Source organism: Halichoerus grypus, chromosome 13 (assembly GCF_964656455.1).
Source record: "Halichoerus grypus chromosome 13, mHalGry1.hap1.1, whole genome shotgun sequence".
Classification (NCBI taxonomy): Eukaryota; Metazoa; Chordata; class Mammalia; order Carnivora; family Phocidae; genus Halichoerus; species Halichoerus grypus.
This window is the reverse complement of record NC_135724.1, coordinates 77,109,138-77,129,241: the sequence shown is the minus strand read 5'-3', so window position 1 is coordinate 77,129,241 and position 20,104 is coordinate 77,109,138. Positions and strand designations below refer to the sequence as shown.

General features: G+C 42.5%; 1 protein-coding gene across 1 annotated transcript in view; it reads right to left on the bottom strand.

Annotated features, from left to right (window-relative positions):
• Positions 1-11: 11 nt before the first annotated feature.
• PIWIL3 (piwi like RNA-mediated gene silencing 3) overlaps positions 12-20,104 on the bottom strand; it is a 30,442-nt gene continuing 10,349 nt past the window's right edge. The window contains exons 5-21 of the mRNA XM_078060115.1: positions 18,159-18,373; positions 17,202-17,320; positions 16,477-16,557; positions 15,959-16,159; positions 13,943-14,054; positions 10,386-10,512; positions 10,060-10,177; positions 9,542-9,656; positions 8,952-8,989; positions 5,906-6,182; positions 5,645-5,748; positions 3,727-3,797; positions 3,198-3,354; positions 2,191-2,316; positions 847-994; positions 539-697; positions 12-147 (exon numbers count right to left, since the gene is read on the bottom strand). Coding sequence (XP_077916241.1) covers positions 581-697; positions 847-994; positions 2,191-2,316; positions 3,198-3,354; positions 3,727-3,797; positions 5,645-5,748; positions 5,906-6,182; positions 8,952-8,989; positions 9,542-9,656; positions 10,060-10,177; positions 10,386-10,512; positions 13,943-14,054; positions 15,959-16,159; positions 16,477-16,557; positions 17,202-17,320; positions 18,159-18,373 — 2,126 coding nt within the window. The 3' untranslated portion in view covers positions 12-147; positions 539-580. The remainder of the gene's footprint in view (positions 148-538; positions 698-846; positions 995-2,190; positions 2,317-3,197; positions 3,355-3,726; positions 3,798-5,644; positions 5,749-5,905; positions 6,183-8,951; positions 8,990-9,541; positions 9,657-10,059; positions 10,178-10,385; positions 10,513-13,942; positions 14,055-15,958; positions 16,160-16,476; positions 16,558-17,201; positions 17,321-18,158; positions 18,374-20,104) is intronic.

Genomic DNA, 20,104 nt, shown 5'->3' with positions numbered 1-20,104 from the left:
TTGTTCATGAGACTAATGCCCAATCTCGACGATGCATAGCGTCGCCTGCTCAGAAGTGCCAAGTGTTCAGGCGTGGCCAATCATAAAGTCACTAATCCACTTCAAAGGTGAGTTGCAAGACCCAAACCTCATGGTCTGTTCTCCTGCCTGGAAAACAGAAGCAGCATGTTAAGTCGGTGGTCGTCCCGACAAAAGGGCACACCACTTGGAACCTCCATGTCCTGTCCAGAATGATTAGAATTTAAAACTATGCATCTTGGGGCACCTGGGTGGCTCAGTCAGTTGAGCGTCCAACATTTGATTTAGGCTCAGGTCAGAATCACGGGGTCATGAGCCCATATCGGGCTCCGTGCTGAGAGTGGAGCCTGCTTGGGATTCTCTCTCCCTCTCACTCTCTCTGCCCCTCCCAGCTCATTCTCTCTCTCTCTCTCTCTCTCTCTCTCTCTCTCCTCCCCCAAATATATATATCTGTGTATTCGAACTATGCATCTAAGAGTATTTCAGAAGTGCAGCTTAAAAAGAAAAAAAATAAATTTACAAATGCTGGTTTTCAACACGTCGTCAGGCTGTCTTCTGTCAGTCACAGGTAGAAGAGACGGTTTGCCAGGGAATGGTGTGGTTCCTGGTGAATACTCTGGCCCACAAGGTAAGCCAGTTTGTGGGCATAGTGACAAGGAGCAGGAACTCGAATGACACCCTTTAGCAGAAAGAAGAACAACAATTTTTCTAAACTTTCTATCTAAATTTAACCTTTCAGAGGTACCATTTCAGAAGGTTCAAAAAGTATAGCTTCAATTTTGAACAATCTTACAGATCTAAAGGAAAATGCATATAAAAAATACTCACTGGCAGATTATAATACATGTGGCATAATCTGTAGGTGAGACACTGGATCCTATCCGGAGTGAAGCGAACCGTGTCGTGGATGACATTATAATGAGTGGGAGTGACAGTACCATCTTTCACGGACTGACTCACGATAAAGAAATCATACCTGGAATTGCAGAACACATGACTCTAGACTACAGCTTATTTTCAGAAGAAAAAGAACTTAGCGGGGCACCTGGGTGGCTCAGTCATTAAGCGTCTGCCTTCAGCTCAGGTCATGGTCCCAGGGTCCTGGGATCGAGTCCCACATCGGGCTCCCTGCTCCGTGGGAAGCCTGCTTCTCTCTCCCACTCCCCCTGCTTGCGTTCCTGCTCTCGCTGTGTCTCTGTCAAATAAATAAATAAAATCTTTAAAAAAAAAAAAGACACAAACAATGAATCATGGAACACTATATCTAAAACTAATGATGTAATGTATGGGGATTAACATAACAATAAAAAAATTAAAAATAAAATAAAAATAAAAATAAAAAAAAAAAGAACTTAGCAAACCTAGTATCTGACATGACACAAACGGACAGAACCCATTGTACAGAGTTTCCTTTACATTCAGAAGCCCGCCGAAGTGCAGGGCAATGATTTGGGAAAGCAAGTCCATAAAGGGCTGTGTGGCCGCTGACACAAGTCATAACGCTCACGGGATTTCTACAGAAGCATCTGCCCTGATGCCTCCAGGCAGAAACCTGACATTGGCTCGCTGGGTACGGTCCAACAGGGAAACGCAATTCAGAGTTCCAGGGATGGACGCTTTAGGCCTCTCCCCGAGAATCACCGAAGTCTATTCAAACCCCCTAACGATAGACATGGCAAGGTGCATCAGCTTCTTGTAGGCACAGGTTTTCTTCTCATACCTATTATGTTATGCTTTACATTGATCATCCTTTCCCACTTGCTTTTTTCTTTAATCCTTTCCTGCCTTCTACTAGACTGATCGATGTTTGTCTTTCCTTTATTTTCCTTCATTTCTCCCTGTCGGCTTGTATGAAGGTCCTGTTTCATTTCCCATCCTGGGTGCTACATAATTCTCTCATTTGCCCAATCGTCAAATCTCTGCCTAACCGGAAGTTCTACGATTCTTCCTAACAACCCAAGAATCTCAGTATGTTTATGGTATGTACTTTAAATTCTAGAAGAAAAAGGAAGACAGAAACCTCTACAACCCCATGTGTATCTGTCCATGTAATTTTTAACCATCTTTAGGTCAATCCATTCTACTCCAAACCATGCAAACCTTTAAAAAACCTTCTATTTCTATTTGAGTAAAAGGGAATGTTTATTTAAATAAATAAAAGGGGGGGCTTACCATTGCCCCTTGGTCACCTCCACATCAATAACTGTTCCTGGAAGTGGGTTTCGCAGTCTTCCTTCAGACTCCACAAAAAATCTGGTGTTTATTCGTTTCTTCACCACGATGAAAGTTAGTTTGACCCTTGAAAATAAGGACTGGTGTCACCAGCTGTACTTTCTTGTCCCAGGGGCATTCAGAGTATTGAAACACCACAAACACAGGATCCGTTAAGAATCCGCAGAAGGGGGCGCCTGGGTGGCTCAGTTGGTTAAGCGACTGCCTTCAGCTCAGGTCATGATCCTGGAGTCCTGGGATCGAGTCCCTCATCGGGCTCCCTGCTCAGCAGGGAGTCTGCTTCTCCCTCTGTCCCTCCCCCCTCTCATGCTCGCTCTACTCATTCTCTCTCTCAAATAAATAAATAAAATCTTAAAAAGAAAAAAAAAAAAAGAATCTGCAGAAGGCAGTTCCCCTCACACCCCAACTTTATGGCCTAGCTCCCTGTGCCCGACTTAAGCAGTAAAAGACGTTTCTATTCACAGCCACCCACATCTTAGGGGGAGGAACTTCCTCACAAGGTCACGGCAGCTCATATCTATGCTGGGCACCAGGCTCCACCAACAAACAGAGGAGGCCAGAAGAGGCAGCTGAGAGGGATCCCCAGCCCTGGGACCTACAAAACTCCAGAATAAATGAGCTGCCTACACACAAACCACCGCCAGGCTGTGTTCGTTGATTTTAATGAATAGCTGAGGTTAACAAGCACCCCCTACTAGAAAAAAGGACAGGTTCTTAGGGATTCCACAGGGAGAATGCAATCTGGAATGTTCCAGTGCTGCTCTGTCCTCTGACTTGGGTGTGGAGCACAAAGTCCAAGAATGAAGGGTCGCCCGTCTTCTCCCCACCCAGCGACTGACGCCCTCTGTGTCATGCTCTCTCTTAATTCACATGTCATAATTGTTACAGATCCGTTTCAAAGACTGAACTGTAGAGTTTACAAAATCTGCGCTTTACAATTTATATACCCAGAGTCTTCAGGGTACACAGATTTTAAGGAGGACTCGATCTGTGGTACTTCATGGTCCAGCAACGCTTGAAGCTGACCGTCCCCCACTCCGTCCCGGTACACAATGATAGCCTGTGGCAGAAACAGGTTATGTTTCAACCAGAGCTTCAGGGCGGCTGGAAGGAAACCAGAAACTTGGGTAAATAAGCCATAACTCAGAACCAACTGACCACTGCTATTTGTAACAACTTCAACCGTGTAGCCCTCCAGGACACTGTCACCGCTTTTAAGTCTTCAGCCTAGCCCAGCATTTCCCACCAGCACCACTACTGAGATTTTGAGCCCGCTAATTCTCCATGGTGGTGGTGGTGGTGGTAGGGGCGTTGCTGTGTTCTGTAGCATGCCTCGTCTCTAGCCGCTAACTAGACCCCAGTAGCGCCTCCAGCCCAGCTGTGACAACCGAGAGTGTCTTTAGTCATTACCAAATGTCCCCTGGGGGACAACTACTGGTATAGAGTCAGGCACTCCAACTTTGATGGGACACTGACCTTCCAAGCAGGCTTTCAGCCCATTCACAAGCTCCTGCCCCGATTCCTGGAAGAGGCACTGAGAGAACCACCTGTCGGGAGAAAACTCAGCCATCGGTTTCAGAAACAAGACTGAAAATATCATCATTTTGATTCTGAGTTCATCTGGGACCTCTGGGGGGGAAAAAAAAAATCACTCTGGGTAGCCGAGGATCCAATTAAGGATCCATTCTTTGATGGCCTGCAGAGATTGAAGCATTGGTCTCTTCCTGTACCCCAAGGCATCTATTAAAATTGTGAATGCACACAAACGGGAATTCAGAATGGAAGCATTCGTTACCGTTGCTCCAAATTATGCGCACTTTCACTGTGCAGGACTACTGCCATCTCACCCACTGGTGGACACCACAGAATAAACAGCCAGTGTTCCTGGGGATTCCTGCTTCCAGGCTCATGTCTTAAACAATGGCTCATCCATAATAATCTGCTTTGCGGGAGCCATCTGCTTTGGGACAATAATAGCTACCTGAGCAATATTTGTCTCCAGTTTCTAGCCCCTGTATTTTAGTTACTTCAAAGTATTACGATGACCTGACATGTAATGTGTTTGTCTGCCTGCTTCTTTTCCAGAATGTACATTCCATGAGATGAGATCATGCTTTTTGGTGCAACATTTTCACAGCTCTGTTCTCAGCATTTGAATATAGCAAGGGATCAAAAATATCTATGAACTGAATGAAAGCTTAATTTCCTTCCCGTTGTTGCAACATTCTTTTCTACCTCCCCCCCAAACAAAAAGCAAACCAATGTTACTATATCAAAATAGAAGATGACTGGGAAAAAAATGATGCCATTTGTGATAATAAAGATGGATCCTCCTTAAAGAAGACTCTGGAATTATACCTCGTGGGCCACGATCATCAGTAAGCATAGCAGTGATCTGTGACGGTCATACATGTCCTAATGCTCAAGAAACTATAAACTGAAGAGTGTGTAAACTCATCTGAAGGCAGGTTCTACTCTAAGCACAGACAACAAAAGTGTGCCTGAAGCAAAGGAGAAACATGGGGTATGAAAGCATGTCTTCTTTGGCAGGTCCATTACATATAGATGTATGAAGACCAGATCCTGTACCTATAGGCTGCTGGTTATATTCCTAGGTCTGTCTTCCTCATGTGGGGCCTGAGTTCTTCCCGCTGTGTTCATGGTGCCCATGCAGAGACTCACTGATCATCAGAGCCTCTGGTGGGCAGAATTCCAGCTGTCCTAATGCTCGGAACCTGTGACTATCACATTGCCCTGTGATTATGTCCTATGGCACGGTTGTCTTTCTAAGGAGGTTTTCCAGATGGACCTTATCTAATCTCATGAGCCCCTTGAAAAGCAGACAGTTTTCTTTGATGGCAGAAGACGAAGAGAGATTTGAAGCAGAACAAGAACTCAGTGTGACCTGGGGGAGCAGGGCATTCGAGAAGGAATGTGGATGAAACCCGAGGAGCTGAGACGGGCCTGTAGCTGGCAGCCAGCAAGGAAATGGGGATCTCTGTCCTCTGGCTACAAAAACAAACAAACAAACAAAAAAATGGATTCTGCCACAAGTATGTGCACTTAGAAGAGGACCCCCCGCCTCCAGAGGAGAATGTGGCTTGGCCAACATGTGCCCGACCCGAGAGCCACATGGTGCCAGATGGCTGCCCACCAGACCTGTGTGCAGACACCTGAGTGTCCTCTTAAGCCTTCATATTTGTCATCATCTGGTAAGCAGCAACAGAAAAATGATACAGAGCCTTCCACATCAAATGCTTTTGGAGCATAACTTTGCCAGAAGAGGAGAACACCTTGTCCGTGGACCTTGTCAACCAACACTAGTTGGGTCCACCTCTCCTGGTGGGTCTACATCTGGCTGTGATCTATACAACGCCGGCCAAAGTCCACTCACTGTGTCAATTCTTGATTGATGCTGGACACAAAGCCGGCAATCGACTTCCGCCGATGTACAATATCGTGGAAACAGTCGATACCGATGAACATCGCATTCTGTAACTGAAATTTGTAAAAAAAAAAAAAAGGATAGTACATGGAGTTAGAACACAATAGGAGCAAAATCAAGCAATTATGTTTTCCAGATAGGTAAACAGAGTCTTAACGAATTCCACTGAACACAACTGAAATAAAGAGAAGGCAACGAAATCCAACCTACTCCTGTGTCCACCTTCCAGAGAGCACCTCCCATCTTGCAGTTCATCTGCTGGGCAAGCTTTGTCGCAATGGTCATCAGCGTCTGGGGTTTGTCTAAGGTCCGTGCGATGACACACTGGCTTGGGATCGGGCAACTGACACACAGGTATTGTTTTATGCTATCATACAGATCTTTCTTTTCACTGGACAGCACACAAACGACCTTGAAAGAAAGCAAAAGTGAGACTGTCCAGGACGCCACCACAGTGCTAGGAGAACTGGACGCCACGTCAAGGAAACTGCAGGTGGAGCACTGATGAAGCAGAGTCTATTCATTCAATCATAGCTGGTCCATGAGGGCAAAGGGTCTGGAATCCCAGTCCATTAAATAATTGTGAAGGTGACCACGTGGAAGAAGAAAGTCTGGGAGCCAGGCACAGGCAGTATGCATGAATCCCTCGAACTTGCAAAGTCCTTACGTCCTGGTTATTCTGTTTCCGGGAGTTTATCATGAAGTTAACACGGGAGGGTTAAAAAGCACAGACTGAAATGCACCATTCCCAGGACAGTCACCACGTACAGGCTGGACGCCATGCGAGGGGCACTTGCCAAGTGCTGTACCCGACTCAGCTCATTCTTCAATAAGCTACTGAGATCAATACTGTCCCCATTTTACCCCCAAGCAAACAAGCTCAGGAGTTCTGGGAACTGCCTGATGTACAGACAGCAGGCAAAGTTTCCAACACTCGCTCGGACCTCCAGCAGGACACGGAGCCGTGAGGAAGGGCAGTTACTGCGTGGCGGGGTTCGGACTGGGACGGGAAAATCCTCCAGGTATTGTTCTTAACATGTATGTATTATTATATGTATAATATATTATACGTTATATATTTTTACATTTTATACATTTTTAACAATGATGCTTCTAGGAAGACTTTCTGCGGCAGATATCCTCAGATTAGGGACATTCCTTTCTCATTCTAGATGAAGTTTTTCTTTTCACATGAAGGAATGTGGAAATCTATCAAATGCATTATATGCATTTTGTTTACATTTTATCTGCAATTATTTTTCCTAAAATTCACCACACTAACCAGTTAATTCCTTCTTTTTCTAAAAACTTGATTTCCAGTTTTCAGACTTACTGGCACCCCTGGCCCATGGTGTTCTCCTAATATTTCTTTACTCTCCAGCATGTCTCTTAATCATGAACTCTCCTTGTTCTTAATGTTGTCAAGCCTCCTGGGGACTCTCTTCTGTACTCTTGACAACATCAAGTTTTAATATTTTTGGCTTTAGATTTGTTGTTCTGCTTAGTTTCTGCTTTTTGTTATTTATTTTGTTCTACTCTATTTTGGTTCACTCTGCACTTAGTGCATTAAGATTCAGACCTCATTCCTAATGCATTCATCAAGGGCCAGAAGTCCCGTCATTATTAGTTTGCTGTTTTATACAGGGTTTGACCCATGCTACTTATAAGGTCTAAATTACTTTTTAAAATTTCTATCGGTATTTTTCTAATACAGTTGCTACTTACAAGTAATTCTTTGGTTTTTGAATGTATGTGGTTTAATGACTTCTAATTGTAACGGACTGTGGTCAATGTGTGTGTTTGATAGGTAGGATACCAGTCCTTCATTATTGGTTTGGGATTTCTCCATGCCTGTTGAGATCCTTTAAAGGTGAGGGCTAAACTAACTTAGAGATAGGCTTTTTTTTTTTAAAGCACCTCATCTTTTGGGCACAGATTATATACACATACACACACACATACACCCATCCCTCCCTCTTTTTATATATTTTAGTAGGTCAGTAAGTCAAGCTTTTAAATATAAGTGCAACATCTTCTAGATTCTAAATTTCTATGTGATGATTTCTGAGTTTTCTGAGAGCGGTCAGCTAATGTTGTCTCCTACAAATTCAGTTTCTGGAATAGCACGGGCCAGCCTCCTCCTAGGAAGAGCTGTTCAAGCTGATGAAAATACCAGACTGTGCCTCTTTGGGGCTCAGCCAGTCTAACAAGTTCATAAAGTTATAGGGTTAAGACAGGAGAGAAGTAGGGACCAGAGAAATGATCTCAGAAATTGTGGCCACTTTCTCCCAAAGGGTCTGGCCACCCCGCCACTGAACATGTCTGAAAGGTTGGAGACCATGAACAGACTGACAGCCTCCGAGAGAGAAAAGGACAGGAATTGGAGACAAGACCCTGCCAAGGACAGGGTACTTGAGATAGATTTTGAGTGACTACCACTCAAAACTGAACAGATGTGATTTATAACACTATGTATCAAGACATATCAAGTCACTATCAAATAGACACTTACCATCTGTGTTTTGGAGGACACGTGATTTTCTAAGGCAGATGTATAGGATTGGACTGTATCACTTACTTCAAGTCTAGAAAGTAAGTATATAACATCTATATTCAAAAGGTAATGAACAATAAACATTTTATGCAGCCAATGACTCACGATATAAAACAAAACAAAATACAATGTTAAGACAGTTACTTCAGCTGAAAGGCTTTTTTTTAAAGATTTACTTATTCATTAAAGAGAGGGAGAGAGCGAGCCCATGTGCACATGGAGGCAGGAGCAGAGAGAGAGAGAATCTTAAGCAGACTCCTCACTGAGCTAGAGCCTGACCTGAGCAGAAACCAAGAATCGGACGCTTAACCGACTCGGCCTCCCAGACACCCCAGAAGTTTGTTCTTTAAACAAAAATAAGTTCAATTTTTGGCTTCCTTAGCATGTATCTCAATAGCCACACACCATACATCACAAAAGCCTATTTTACTACCTGTTACTGGATAGACTAAACTTTGTTTACAAACTTTCAGGGTTTTGATAAAGCGACCAATGCGTCTAATTTAGTATCTTCCGATTCCACTTCCAGATAGCTAACAACCGGTTTTTAAATGGAGGTAATTGCGGCTCAACTCACATTTTTGCCTCTCTCATAGAGATGCCCATGGTGGGTGTGACTCTCCGTAGACTCTGCAGAAAAGAGGAGGCTGCCCTGTAGTTTCCTGTGGGATAGAGTATTAGCCAATGATCTAGTGACTTCACCTTGAGTAAGGGTCCACTTCTTGTCTCTTTTGACCAATCTGCAAATTGTGGGTGGGAGTCAAACTGGAAGAGAGAGGGTAAGATTTCATTTAAAACTTTGTATTATATATATACATATATATATATTATGCCTTTGCTGATCAATATATATATTGAGGAGCCTTCCCATTGCCAATCTGTGCTACTTCCTATTGAAAGGTTACCATTTTAAACTTCAGTCGTGACTGAATTACTTATTTTTTCCTTAAGATAGAGGGGAGTAATACTGGAATTCTATCATGGGTTATTCTGGATTGTCTTGATTCTAGGTAGTTGACTCTTAAGGAAACATTTGGAAGATTGTTTTGCCATGAGAGATGACCACAACACTAACAGAGATAAAATACAGATGCCAAGGATCCTCTATGCCAAGGATGTTCTATGCATTTTAATGGAACATCTGCTTGCTCTCTCCTAGATGAAGGACAAGTAGCCCCAGAAGAGAGAGAGCAGTGACAGGTATTGACCCGAGTCAGTTCCTCCACGTTATTCATTTGACCCCAAATGACTAAATGAATAACTAAAATGGGACCATTCTGAAACCGTCTTACCTCTCGTCTTCCTTGAAAAATTCTTACTTCTTTCAAGATTCTTCCTGAGAAGGACAAGAAGCTGGCATCAAATTTCAAATCCCAGAGTTGAAGTTCCTGTTGTACCTCCTTATTTCTGAAAGGAAAAATATTTCCACAGGATCAAACCTCCTTCAAGGAAATAAGCAAAAGTAATGATCCATTTGCAAAATTCCCCTCTAACCTGAGATGCCTTGTTGTTGGTCCTCTGTGCTGACATGTTGCAGAGAAAGTCCCTAGGACTCTGAAACCACGTCTTTGCTCTCACATCTGCGCTTAGGATCTTTCTAGTTCATTCTCCCCCTCCAGACCTCCCCAAACTTTGCACCGACAGAACAAATAGAGTTGTTCCCCCAAGAGGTCATTTTCTTCCAACCTGTCGTTTTTTAGTTGGAGTATCTGAGATGCCAAGAGTTCTGCACAGGTCTCAGCTTCAGGAGACACACACACACACACACACACACACACACACACACACACACACACACAACAGCACTTACGACTGTATAGCATTCATAAATTTTTGTAATTCATGCTGCCTTTTTTCTGGATCCAACCTCATATGAAGAGCCAGGTCTCTCATCACCCTGTAATTTTTGCGCAGATCATCTGTTAGACCTTTGAAAGAAATTAAAAAGATATTGCTCAACAAGCAAGAATAGATTTATACATGAGAGGCCTTGGTTTTATCTGGAAGAGGAAGAGCCAATGGAGAGAACGCGGCTCTGGGTCACACGGAGTACCGTGGAAAGCGTGTACCTCTCCGTCATAACATCTGGGGATGAAGGGGGTGGTCTTCGATGAAGGATGCATGAACCTGCTGTACCTGTCAGGTTGCACAGTTGAGGAACCAGCAGTACAGGCTCACGGGGCATGTCCTGCTGGCTCTTTTTCCATTTGCCTTTGCTGATCAAGAGTGGCTGATTCAGCTCAGTGACCGCTTGATCATATCGCTGCTCAAAAGAAGCAAGAACGAAACACTGGCGTGACTATCACCCAAGCCCTAGTAAAGTCACATAAATAGGTACAACAGTGCATTTTTGGATCACCAACAGAGGCCCAGGGGATGTGCCGGGGATACTGTTTCCCCAGGTTTAAGAACGCATTAAAGATATTCTTCATGTTCTCTTAATTTAGATGTCCCGGGGATGGCCTCTTTTTTTCCTATAACACACGGGGCCGAGGAGAACGGGGCCCACAAACATATTGGGCTCATTGTACTAGCCTTCTTTGACTTCATATGGGTAGATGTGGGACCAACTCTTGGAATACGTATTTCTCACTACAGTACTGTCTTAAAAATTCTTAACTCATAACTGAGAACTTTCAGGGGGATTCCCAAACTGACGGGGGACAACAAACCCGGTCACTTTTTGGAGCTGCAGTACCACAGCTATGCCAAACATGCCTCCTCTGTCATTTCCCCTAAACTCTTCCAGCAGGAAAAGGCATGTGCCAAGACATCCTATCCAGAAGGTCCTATCCCTAGGCTCCAATTCCTGTACGACAAAGTGCCTTTACTCTCCAACACAAAGTGATGATTTGTCATAGATCCTTTCATGCTGATCAGTGAGGTCCTCATCTGCAATCAGTTAGCCACGGGAATTCTGGTAGGATCTGTCTATTAAGCACCTCAAGAAAGTCAAAGGAGTTCCTGAGACAAGAAGACTTCAAATCCAGTGTTCATGGCTCTTTTCCCCTTGAGCTGAACTACTACTTTTTTTAATTCTCATGATCTTGTTGCAGACCATGTACATTTTTCTTCCTTAAAGTGGTCTGTAGTTATTTGAAAGGCAGCTGGGATTCACCCCCATTATCCTGGTTCTAGAGTCTTAAGGCAGAAGCTTGTACGGGTAGATGTATATACATGTGTGCAGAATCATAGTGTCATTTTAGGGCCGCAACCACCACTCCTACCACCCAGTCTAGCAAAGCCTTTGTACGAGCTATTCTTCCTGTTGAGAACTTCGGGAAGCACACTACTTATTTCTCACAGCTGTCCTGTGACATCCTAGAAGGCTCTCCCGCAGCATTAACTTCTGCATCTAAATAGGAGTTCTCTTGTCCCACTTTGCATTATTACGAAAACTTCTTTGAAAGCCAGGATTGTACTTTCCTTCTAAGGGCTCATCTATGGATCCTGGGACTCTTCTAGGTCTCATGACAACACAACTACGTTGCCATCTATTATTAGACTGGGTTCTCACCAGGGCCTCCCGAGACTACCCAAGTCATTTCAATTATTTCAGCTCATCAGTTTTGCTCAAGTAAACCTGCTGAAATCATGGCCTTATATTTCTTTTACATCCAAGGCTCCTCCTATCAACACATGCCAAGAAGGTAGTTTGCTTTCATGTAAATGCTCTTTCAAATTATTCCCAAATCTACTTGCTCTGTGATGCCAGCATGTGTGAACTATTATATATTACATATATAATATACGAACTATTATTATATAAATATATATTATATATAACTAATATACAACATATAGATGAACTTTTATGTACTAGTCATGGTGTAAGATGTAAGAGATACTATAAGGAACAAAACCAACATTGTCCTGCCCCGGTGGAACTCCATCTACTGGCAACGGGAGAGATTCATAATCACTCAGATACAGAATTACAAATTTGGGTGGATGCTCTGAAATGCAAGGGGCACAACAGAACGGGGGGGAGGTGGCCACAAAGGCCTTGAGGCTGAAGGCTGGTGTGAGGAGGCTGGGGGGTGCAGATGATGTTGGGATACCCAACATGGCTCTTCTCAGTCAATGACCTTTGAGGTGAAATGTGGAGAATGAACAAACATCAGCCTGATATCCCTGTCTGCAACTCCATCAGAGCCTATGTCAAGCCAGCAATCCCCAAACCAGCTCCTCACACAGACTCTCCCATTGCAGTAAATGACGCCAGCCTCCACTCACTTCCTCAGATAAAGCCAGAGTCTACTCTTACTGTCTCTCACTACATCTGAGCTATCGGTACGTCCTGCCCATTTGCACCTACCCTCTCCCACTCTAATCCAGGTTACCATGATCACGGACCTAAACGGACTTAACCACCTCCCTACTGGTGTCCCTGCCTCCCTTTTTACCCACAGACAGCCCATTCCCTGTACATTAGACACAGATCTGTAAAATAAGATACATCGCTTCATCCATCTGTATAATACTATCTGACAATAAAATCCGATTTGTCCAGGTAGACAGGACTTTATACAACGTGGCCCCCACCTCATCCTCTGACTTCGTATCCTACAACCCATACACGTCCCGTCCATAACCATGTTTACTTCTTGACAGAACACTCTAGCCTCATTTGGGATCTGGGCACGGCAGCCCCATCCTGGAAGTGGGGTCTCTTCTCTCCTCCCCAGTCTGCGCACAGCTTGCTCCTTTCTGACATTCACACACCAGCTCCTCAGAGACTTCTAGGACCAGCAGTCTGAGCCACCAGACATTCTCCACAATACCTCTTAATTATCTGCATATATCCCTCAATATAGGTTTTCTTCTTGTCTGCCAGCTCTCTTCCTGCCACAAGGATGCAAGTTCCTTAAGAACAGAGAACGCAGTGGTCTTACTAATGTATACCCAAGATGTGGCATGGGCCCTCATTACATGCTCTTGGGATTGAAGGAACAAGCACCTAGTATGGAGCACAAGTGGGGATGATGCCGTACTAGCACCATCCCCTTGGAGGGATGTCACAGGACTCTGTAGCCTCAGTGCTTCCAAGTAACTAGATTTTGTATTCCTAAGAGAAAAATACAAGCTGTTCTTTTTAATTATAAGCTCTTTCCATTTGCTACAAATACCTGTAATTCCTTGAATTCTTTCTCTTATCTGCCAAAGCTAGAAAACCAACCTCATCAATTTGTGTATCTTTGTTCACTAAGCTAAGTTTACTTATTTCTTTGTGAACCAAGACTGAGGAATTCAGGAGTTAGGAGATTTAGCACAGAAGTGACATCAATTCAGATGGTAATTGGTCTTTTTCTTCTTTTTGAACCACGTTCTATAGGGCTGAAACTTCTACGTAAGGCAAAGTGTTCATATCTGAAGTCTTGACATTTTATTTTCTAGCCAATAATCCAGCATTATAAAACTACCATAGCCACTTCTAAGACTTACTGGAGAGGTCATATTGGAGCCATTCTAATTATATGACATTACCCTCTATACAAGGCACTCTAATACATGGAAAATAGGTACAAGTCAAGTTATAATAACCCCAAAGAGAAATTTTATAATATATGTATTTATTATATACAAGATTATGACTCATTCTGTAACACATGAATATAAGTTATACATATATTATTACGAGACATATTTGAATAAGAAAAAAAAAGATTTAGATACACTGAAAGATTTCTTACTGTCTTGTAGTACTCTACGAAGGTGATTTCAGCACCATCTGATGTTTTAAATGTAGTTCTGGGAGTCTCCTCCCAATTAATATCATCCACCCTATAGGTTTTGTTGTTAAATCTGTGGAATAGTCACAACATATGGTATTATTCTTAACGTATTCATTGCATGGGATCATGCAAGAAACAAGAGGCTTTAAATCCTACAAGTAATTACAGGATCTATCTGCTTTATTATATGTATAGCCTATATTTATTATTCTTAGTATATTCACCTTTCAACACAACCCAGAGTAATACCACAACCACGAGCAGTCACTTCTCATTTCCACTAAACTCCCCCAGTCCTTAGGCAACCACCAGTTTAGTGTCCATCCCTACACATTTGCCTACCCATCCTATTTCACATGAATTGAATCATACAATACATGGCCCTTCCTGACTGCCCTCTTGCACTTAGCCTAATGTCTTCCAAGGTTCATCCCTGCTGTAGCATGTTCTGTCACTTAATTTTTATTGCCAAATAATACATTTTATAGATATAGTACATTTATTTATCCATCTATCAGTTGATGAACATTCAAGTTGTTTACACTTTTGAGCTATTATGAATAAGGATGTTATGGATATTCATGTACCAATTTTGGTAGACATAGGTTTTCATTTCTTTTAGGTATATAACCAGGAATAGAATTGCTGGATCATATTTAGCATGTTGAGAAAGTGCCATACCGTTTTCCAAAGAGACCATACCATTTCACATTTATACCAGCAGGGTTTGAGGGTTGGTTCTGATTTTTTTCCACATCCTTGTCAACACTTAATATCCACCTTTTTTATTTTAGCCATCCTAGGGGGGTATGAAGTGTTATTTCACTGTGGTTTTACTTTGCACTTCCCTGATAGCTAATAATGTTAGTATCGTTTCATGTGATTATTGGTCATTTGTATATTTTCTTCAGAGAAATGTCTATTCAGATCCTTTGCCCATTTTTTAAAAGCTGGGTTGTCTTTTGACTTGTACGTGTTCTCCACATATATAGATGCAAGTTGTTTATGAGATAGGTGATTTGCAAATGTTTTCTCTCGTTCTGTCTATTGTTTTTCACTTCTGACTTTGAAGAATGAACATTTTTAATTTGATGACATCTGATTTATATTTTTGTCATCCCTTCTCTGTTGGTGTCTTATAAGATTTTGCCTCACCCAAAGTCGAGATTTACTCCTATAATTTCTTTTAAGAATTTTATACTTTTAACTCTTACACCTTTAGGTCTATTTCTAGTTAATTTTGGAGTTAAATTGGAGTTAATTTTGTATATTGTGTCAGGAAGGCCCAGGTGGATATCCAGTGGTCCCAGCAATATTTGCTGAAAAGAGTATTCCCTCCCTAATTAAACTGTCTTGACACTCTTGTTGAAAATCAACTGACTATAAACGTGAGGGTTAAGTCTGCGATTCTCAATTCTATTCCATCAATTTTTATGTCTGTCCTCATGCCACTGTCTTGATTACTAGAGCTTTATAGCAAGTTTTGAAATTGGGAAGCAGGAGTCCTCAACTTTACTCTTATGATGTTGGCTAAGCAACTTTAAATCCACACTCTTCTCAACTTAAAATATCTGGTCTAAAGGGAGAGTAACAATAGAAAACTTCTTTCAAGGGGAAATTTGCTCATGGATTATAATTAAGCCCTGATTTTTTTAAAAATAGACACAAAGCAAAAGAAATTTGGAAGGAACATATTCTGTTACTGCAAGAGAGGGTTCAGAGCAGATGACTGGATCAGCATTAGGAATTCAAGAACAGTGAAGTCTACAACCAAACCGTATCCCTCTCTCGTGCTATAGAACCAGATGAGAAAAGCACGGACTGGTTCTGGCCATTGCTGTGCTAGGTCTGCTTCTGAACTTTAACACTGAGTGATTTGAAGTCTATGGGAACACCTCTTATTGGGGGGTGGGGGGTGGGGAGAAGATATCAAAGTGATGGGATAGGTTTGTTTTTTTTTTAAAGCAGACTTACATTGTAGAAACAATTGATCCAACTAATTGTTTAGAAACTTGCTCCCGAAGATCTTGCTTTGCGGGGAAGCCATCCCGAAGAGCCGATATTAAATCATAAGCCGTTTGCATTCGAACCAGTTTATGGTTCACATCAGCACAGAGGGTAATGCTGGTTTCATACTCAAGAATAGAAGTAACATATCCAGGCCAGATTACCAGGCTGCAAATAGAACACATTAGAAGTGAGTATCAAACTCCAAGCTCTGAACAAAGAAGTGTCACAGGGCTGGCAGTCAGGGTCTAAAATTGGTGCTTAGAAGTCGAGTAAGAATGCTCTTTTGAACACCCTTTCCAATAGATACTTACCTGATGTGCTAGTTATATTATCTTTGTTAAACCTTTTTTATTACCACCCACAGGATCACACACATTTATACACATACATATATATATGTATGTATGTATACCTGTGAGAATCTATAGGATGTAGGTGTATAAATTATAAACATTATGTGAAACTTTCTACTTTATACCAACTTATGATCGCTGAACTCAGTGGCCTCACGCTTGTTATAATAGTTGCGACCAACTTGCTCCAGTTCCATCATCTTCAAAATTCTAGAAATTGGAAAAATAGATTTTGTTGAAAGTACCATAAATATTATTAAGCATTTAGTAACACACATGAAGATACATTAGGGGCAAAAATTATATGCCAGCGACTTTGTCTTACAAATAATTAACAGGAAGTGCCTGGTACAAGTAAATTACATTATGAGGTAGATATTAAGGTTCATTTAACCTCTGTTTTCCCCTACTTTCCATAATATACAACAAACTGTCATGGAAAGGCCATTAGAATGTCCTCCATTCCTAGAAATGAACCAAAACAGCTTTTGCAGAGTATGTGCCTCCAATTTTACTTCTGAGTATCTGTCCATCGCTGTGAACGTAGAAAACAAGTGAATTTGCTCCAGGGAGAAATATGCACAGATGTGCATAGTTGATGTCTGTTCCTCCTTCTAGACAGGAACCAGGCATGGGATGTGGAGGTAGGCAGGGAGAACAACACTGGGGAGAAGCCACAGAACTTAAACATGTCTAGGTGAGGTTCAAGTGCCATTTCATCTCCAAGATCCTTTGCTTTCCCAGAACGAGGAGGTGTGAAGAACACAAAATTGAAGGAGCAAACGTCTATGTTCAATACCATGACACACCAACACACAAGCAAATCTCAAGGAAATGAAATCTTACAAACACACCTTCTAAAGAGAATGTTGTAATAGCGTAAACAGTCCGGCGAGGTGGGCGTGAGTTCACTGGTGAATTCAATGGTCACCTTCACAACCTGTTTTTTCAACAGGCTGACCAGTTCCATTTTCTGAGATAAAGAAAAACAAACAAAAAGGTCTAGTAGTCCTTCCAAGGATAGTAAGCTCATCATTGGACACAAATCAACAGGTCACTTGGGTATCCAACACATGAGCACGGCAGGAGCCATCTTGCCCCAGAGACACATGCAGGGAGAAGATAGGATTTATGAGACCAAAGTAAAGAGTCAGAATTAAACATTTACAGCTACTTTTTTTTTTTTTTTTTACTTAAACAAGCTCCTGCAAATTATTCATTTGGTAAATATAGAAGTTTACTGAAGAAAATATTAAGTTCTTCTAAAATTTTTTTTTGCTGAAGTTTTAGAGAGAGCAAGAGATAAAGACTAAATTATTCAGTACTTCAGCATTTGAGCCATATTTGCCATTGAAAAGGTAAAAAAAAATTACATGTATATATTGCTCTCAAATTCATTGTAAGCACTGAAATGAGGCATGAAGGAACATCAGTGATAACGACACATGGCATATGGGTTTTGTTACAAGGCCTATGGGCAAAAGATCTTCAGGCGGTCTCCTCAAACATCGTACAAAAATGGTATATTTGCTCTACTACAGTGAAAATATGAGAGAAAGAACAAATGTCAAGAAAGTATCCAGGGTGCCTGGATGGCTCAGTTGGTTAAGTGTCCACCTTTGGCTCAGGACATGATCTCAGGGTCCTGGGATCTAGCCCCACAGTGGGCTCACTGCTCAGCGGGGAGTCTGCTTCTCCCTCTCCCTCCACTCCACACGCCTGCTCACTCACTCTCTCTCTCTCTCACCCCCCTCAAATAAATAAAATCTTTAAAAAAAAGAAAAAGAAAATGTCCAATAACAGTACTTAACTGGTGATAGTAGTTTGTGAGGTAATAATAAAGAGCTTCCATCAAATATATGACACTTCCCAATTAATGCTTTATGCTGCAAAAGCAGTTCTGTACGAACTTTTCCATCCTCAATGTCCGGCATGTAGTCAATGTTGTACTTATATGTGACCTGCTGGGGGCGAGATGTCACTCGGAAATGGTTTGTGAATAGCTTTACGGGTCTACCCTGCATGCCTGCAAAAATGGAGTCACGTGTTAATAATGAAACAAGCTGACCAACCGCACCCAAAACAACATGGACATCCCGATACTGAGAGCCAAAGTTAGGCCAAACCAGGACATTAACTACCAAACATAAACATTTATATACACCTGGTGTCCAGACTGCGTACCATCCATTTAGATGGGTCCTACGTAAGCATACATTGAGAGTTAAAATAGAAGATTAAAATGTTTAACAATAACGAGATCAAAAGCAAAATCTCTAACACAAGGCTTCTGGGGGGGGGGGGGGAGGGAGGGTGAGCAGGGAGCCATAATGTAATAATGTAAACACTGTAATAATGCTTAGTTTAAAAAAAAAAAAAAATCTCAGTGGGTCCAAAGACCTGGGTCATTCTATCTTAGTGGCTCTAAAAGGAAAAGAGAAAAATGAAGAGTCCATCTGGACTCTAAAATAGGTCTTTGTTTCTGCAGAAGTGGGTGCTACCACAACAACCAGAACAGATAGGAGGGTACCTCCCCTCACAGCAATAGGATGAAGCCTCAGACCCACTCTTAAACACAAACCAGATCGAGGAGGGGAAAAGATGGTGGAGGAGTAGGAGACCCTATTCCAACTGGTCCCCGGAATTGAGCTGGATATCTACCAGACCACTCTGAACACCCACGAAATCAGCCTGAGATGTAAGAAGATCCAGATCTCTACACAGAGAATATCACAGACGATTGGTTTCAAGGTACAAAGCAGGGAGCCATGATTCCGTGGGCAGATATCAGAGGATGAACAGCAGCAGGGGATCCTACACCACCGGTGAGCGACAGCCTCCCACGCTGGGGATGGGGCACAGATTCGCAGATTGGTAGCAGCAGGGCAAGGACTTTAGGGCAGCCCCTGGGATGGAAACCCGGTGCAGCAGGGTCACACAGGCAAACTGGGAGCAGCTGGCGGTTTTAGAAGCACAAAGGGCAGGGATGTGCCCTGACCTGGAGGAAGGACTGGGAGCGCTGCTGAGGGGCACACAACCCAGGACGCTGCAGTTTATGGCAGCACAGACAGAAATGGAGATAGTGTGGCCTGGAGAGCTCACTGAAGAACAGACTGAGATCTCTCTGCTCTGAGGCAGACAGTTGGAAATGGTCTCTTCTGCTCTCCCAGAAGAGACGTGGAAGGCCGTCAGGGAAAGCCGCCAGAGAACAAAAGCCCCCCAAAAATCGGTTCCCACTGAGCCCATCACCCGCCATGGGGGGGGCAGGGCAACTCTGCCCAAACAGGGTTGCCTGAGTAACAGCACGGCAGGCCCCTCCCCCAGAAGACAGTCTGGGAGAACAAGAGGCTGACAACCTTAAATCCCTATAAAACAGGTAAATCTTCCTTGGGTTGTGGTCAATAATTTGGACTCTATACATTCCTTCAACCACCCATCAACAGAATGACTAGGAAGAGGAACCCCCAAAATAGGAAAGACTCAGAGATTATGATTTATGCCGCAGATTTACAAATGGATGCAGATATAACCAAGATGTCGGAGATGGAATTCAGGCTAGCAATTGTGAAGACAATGGCTAGAATGGAGAAATCAATTAATGGCAACATAGAGTCTCTAAGGGCAGAAATGAAAGCTGAATTGGCAGAACTTAAAAATGCTATCAATGAGATCCAATCTAATCTAGATAATCTAACAGCTAGGGTAAGTGAGGCAGAAGAATGAATTAGTGACCTGGAAGACAATTTAATAGATAAAA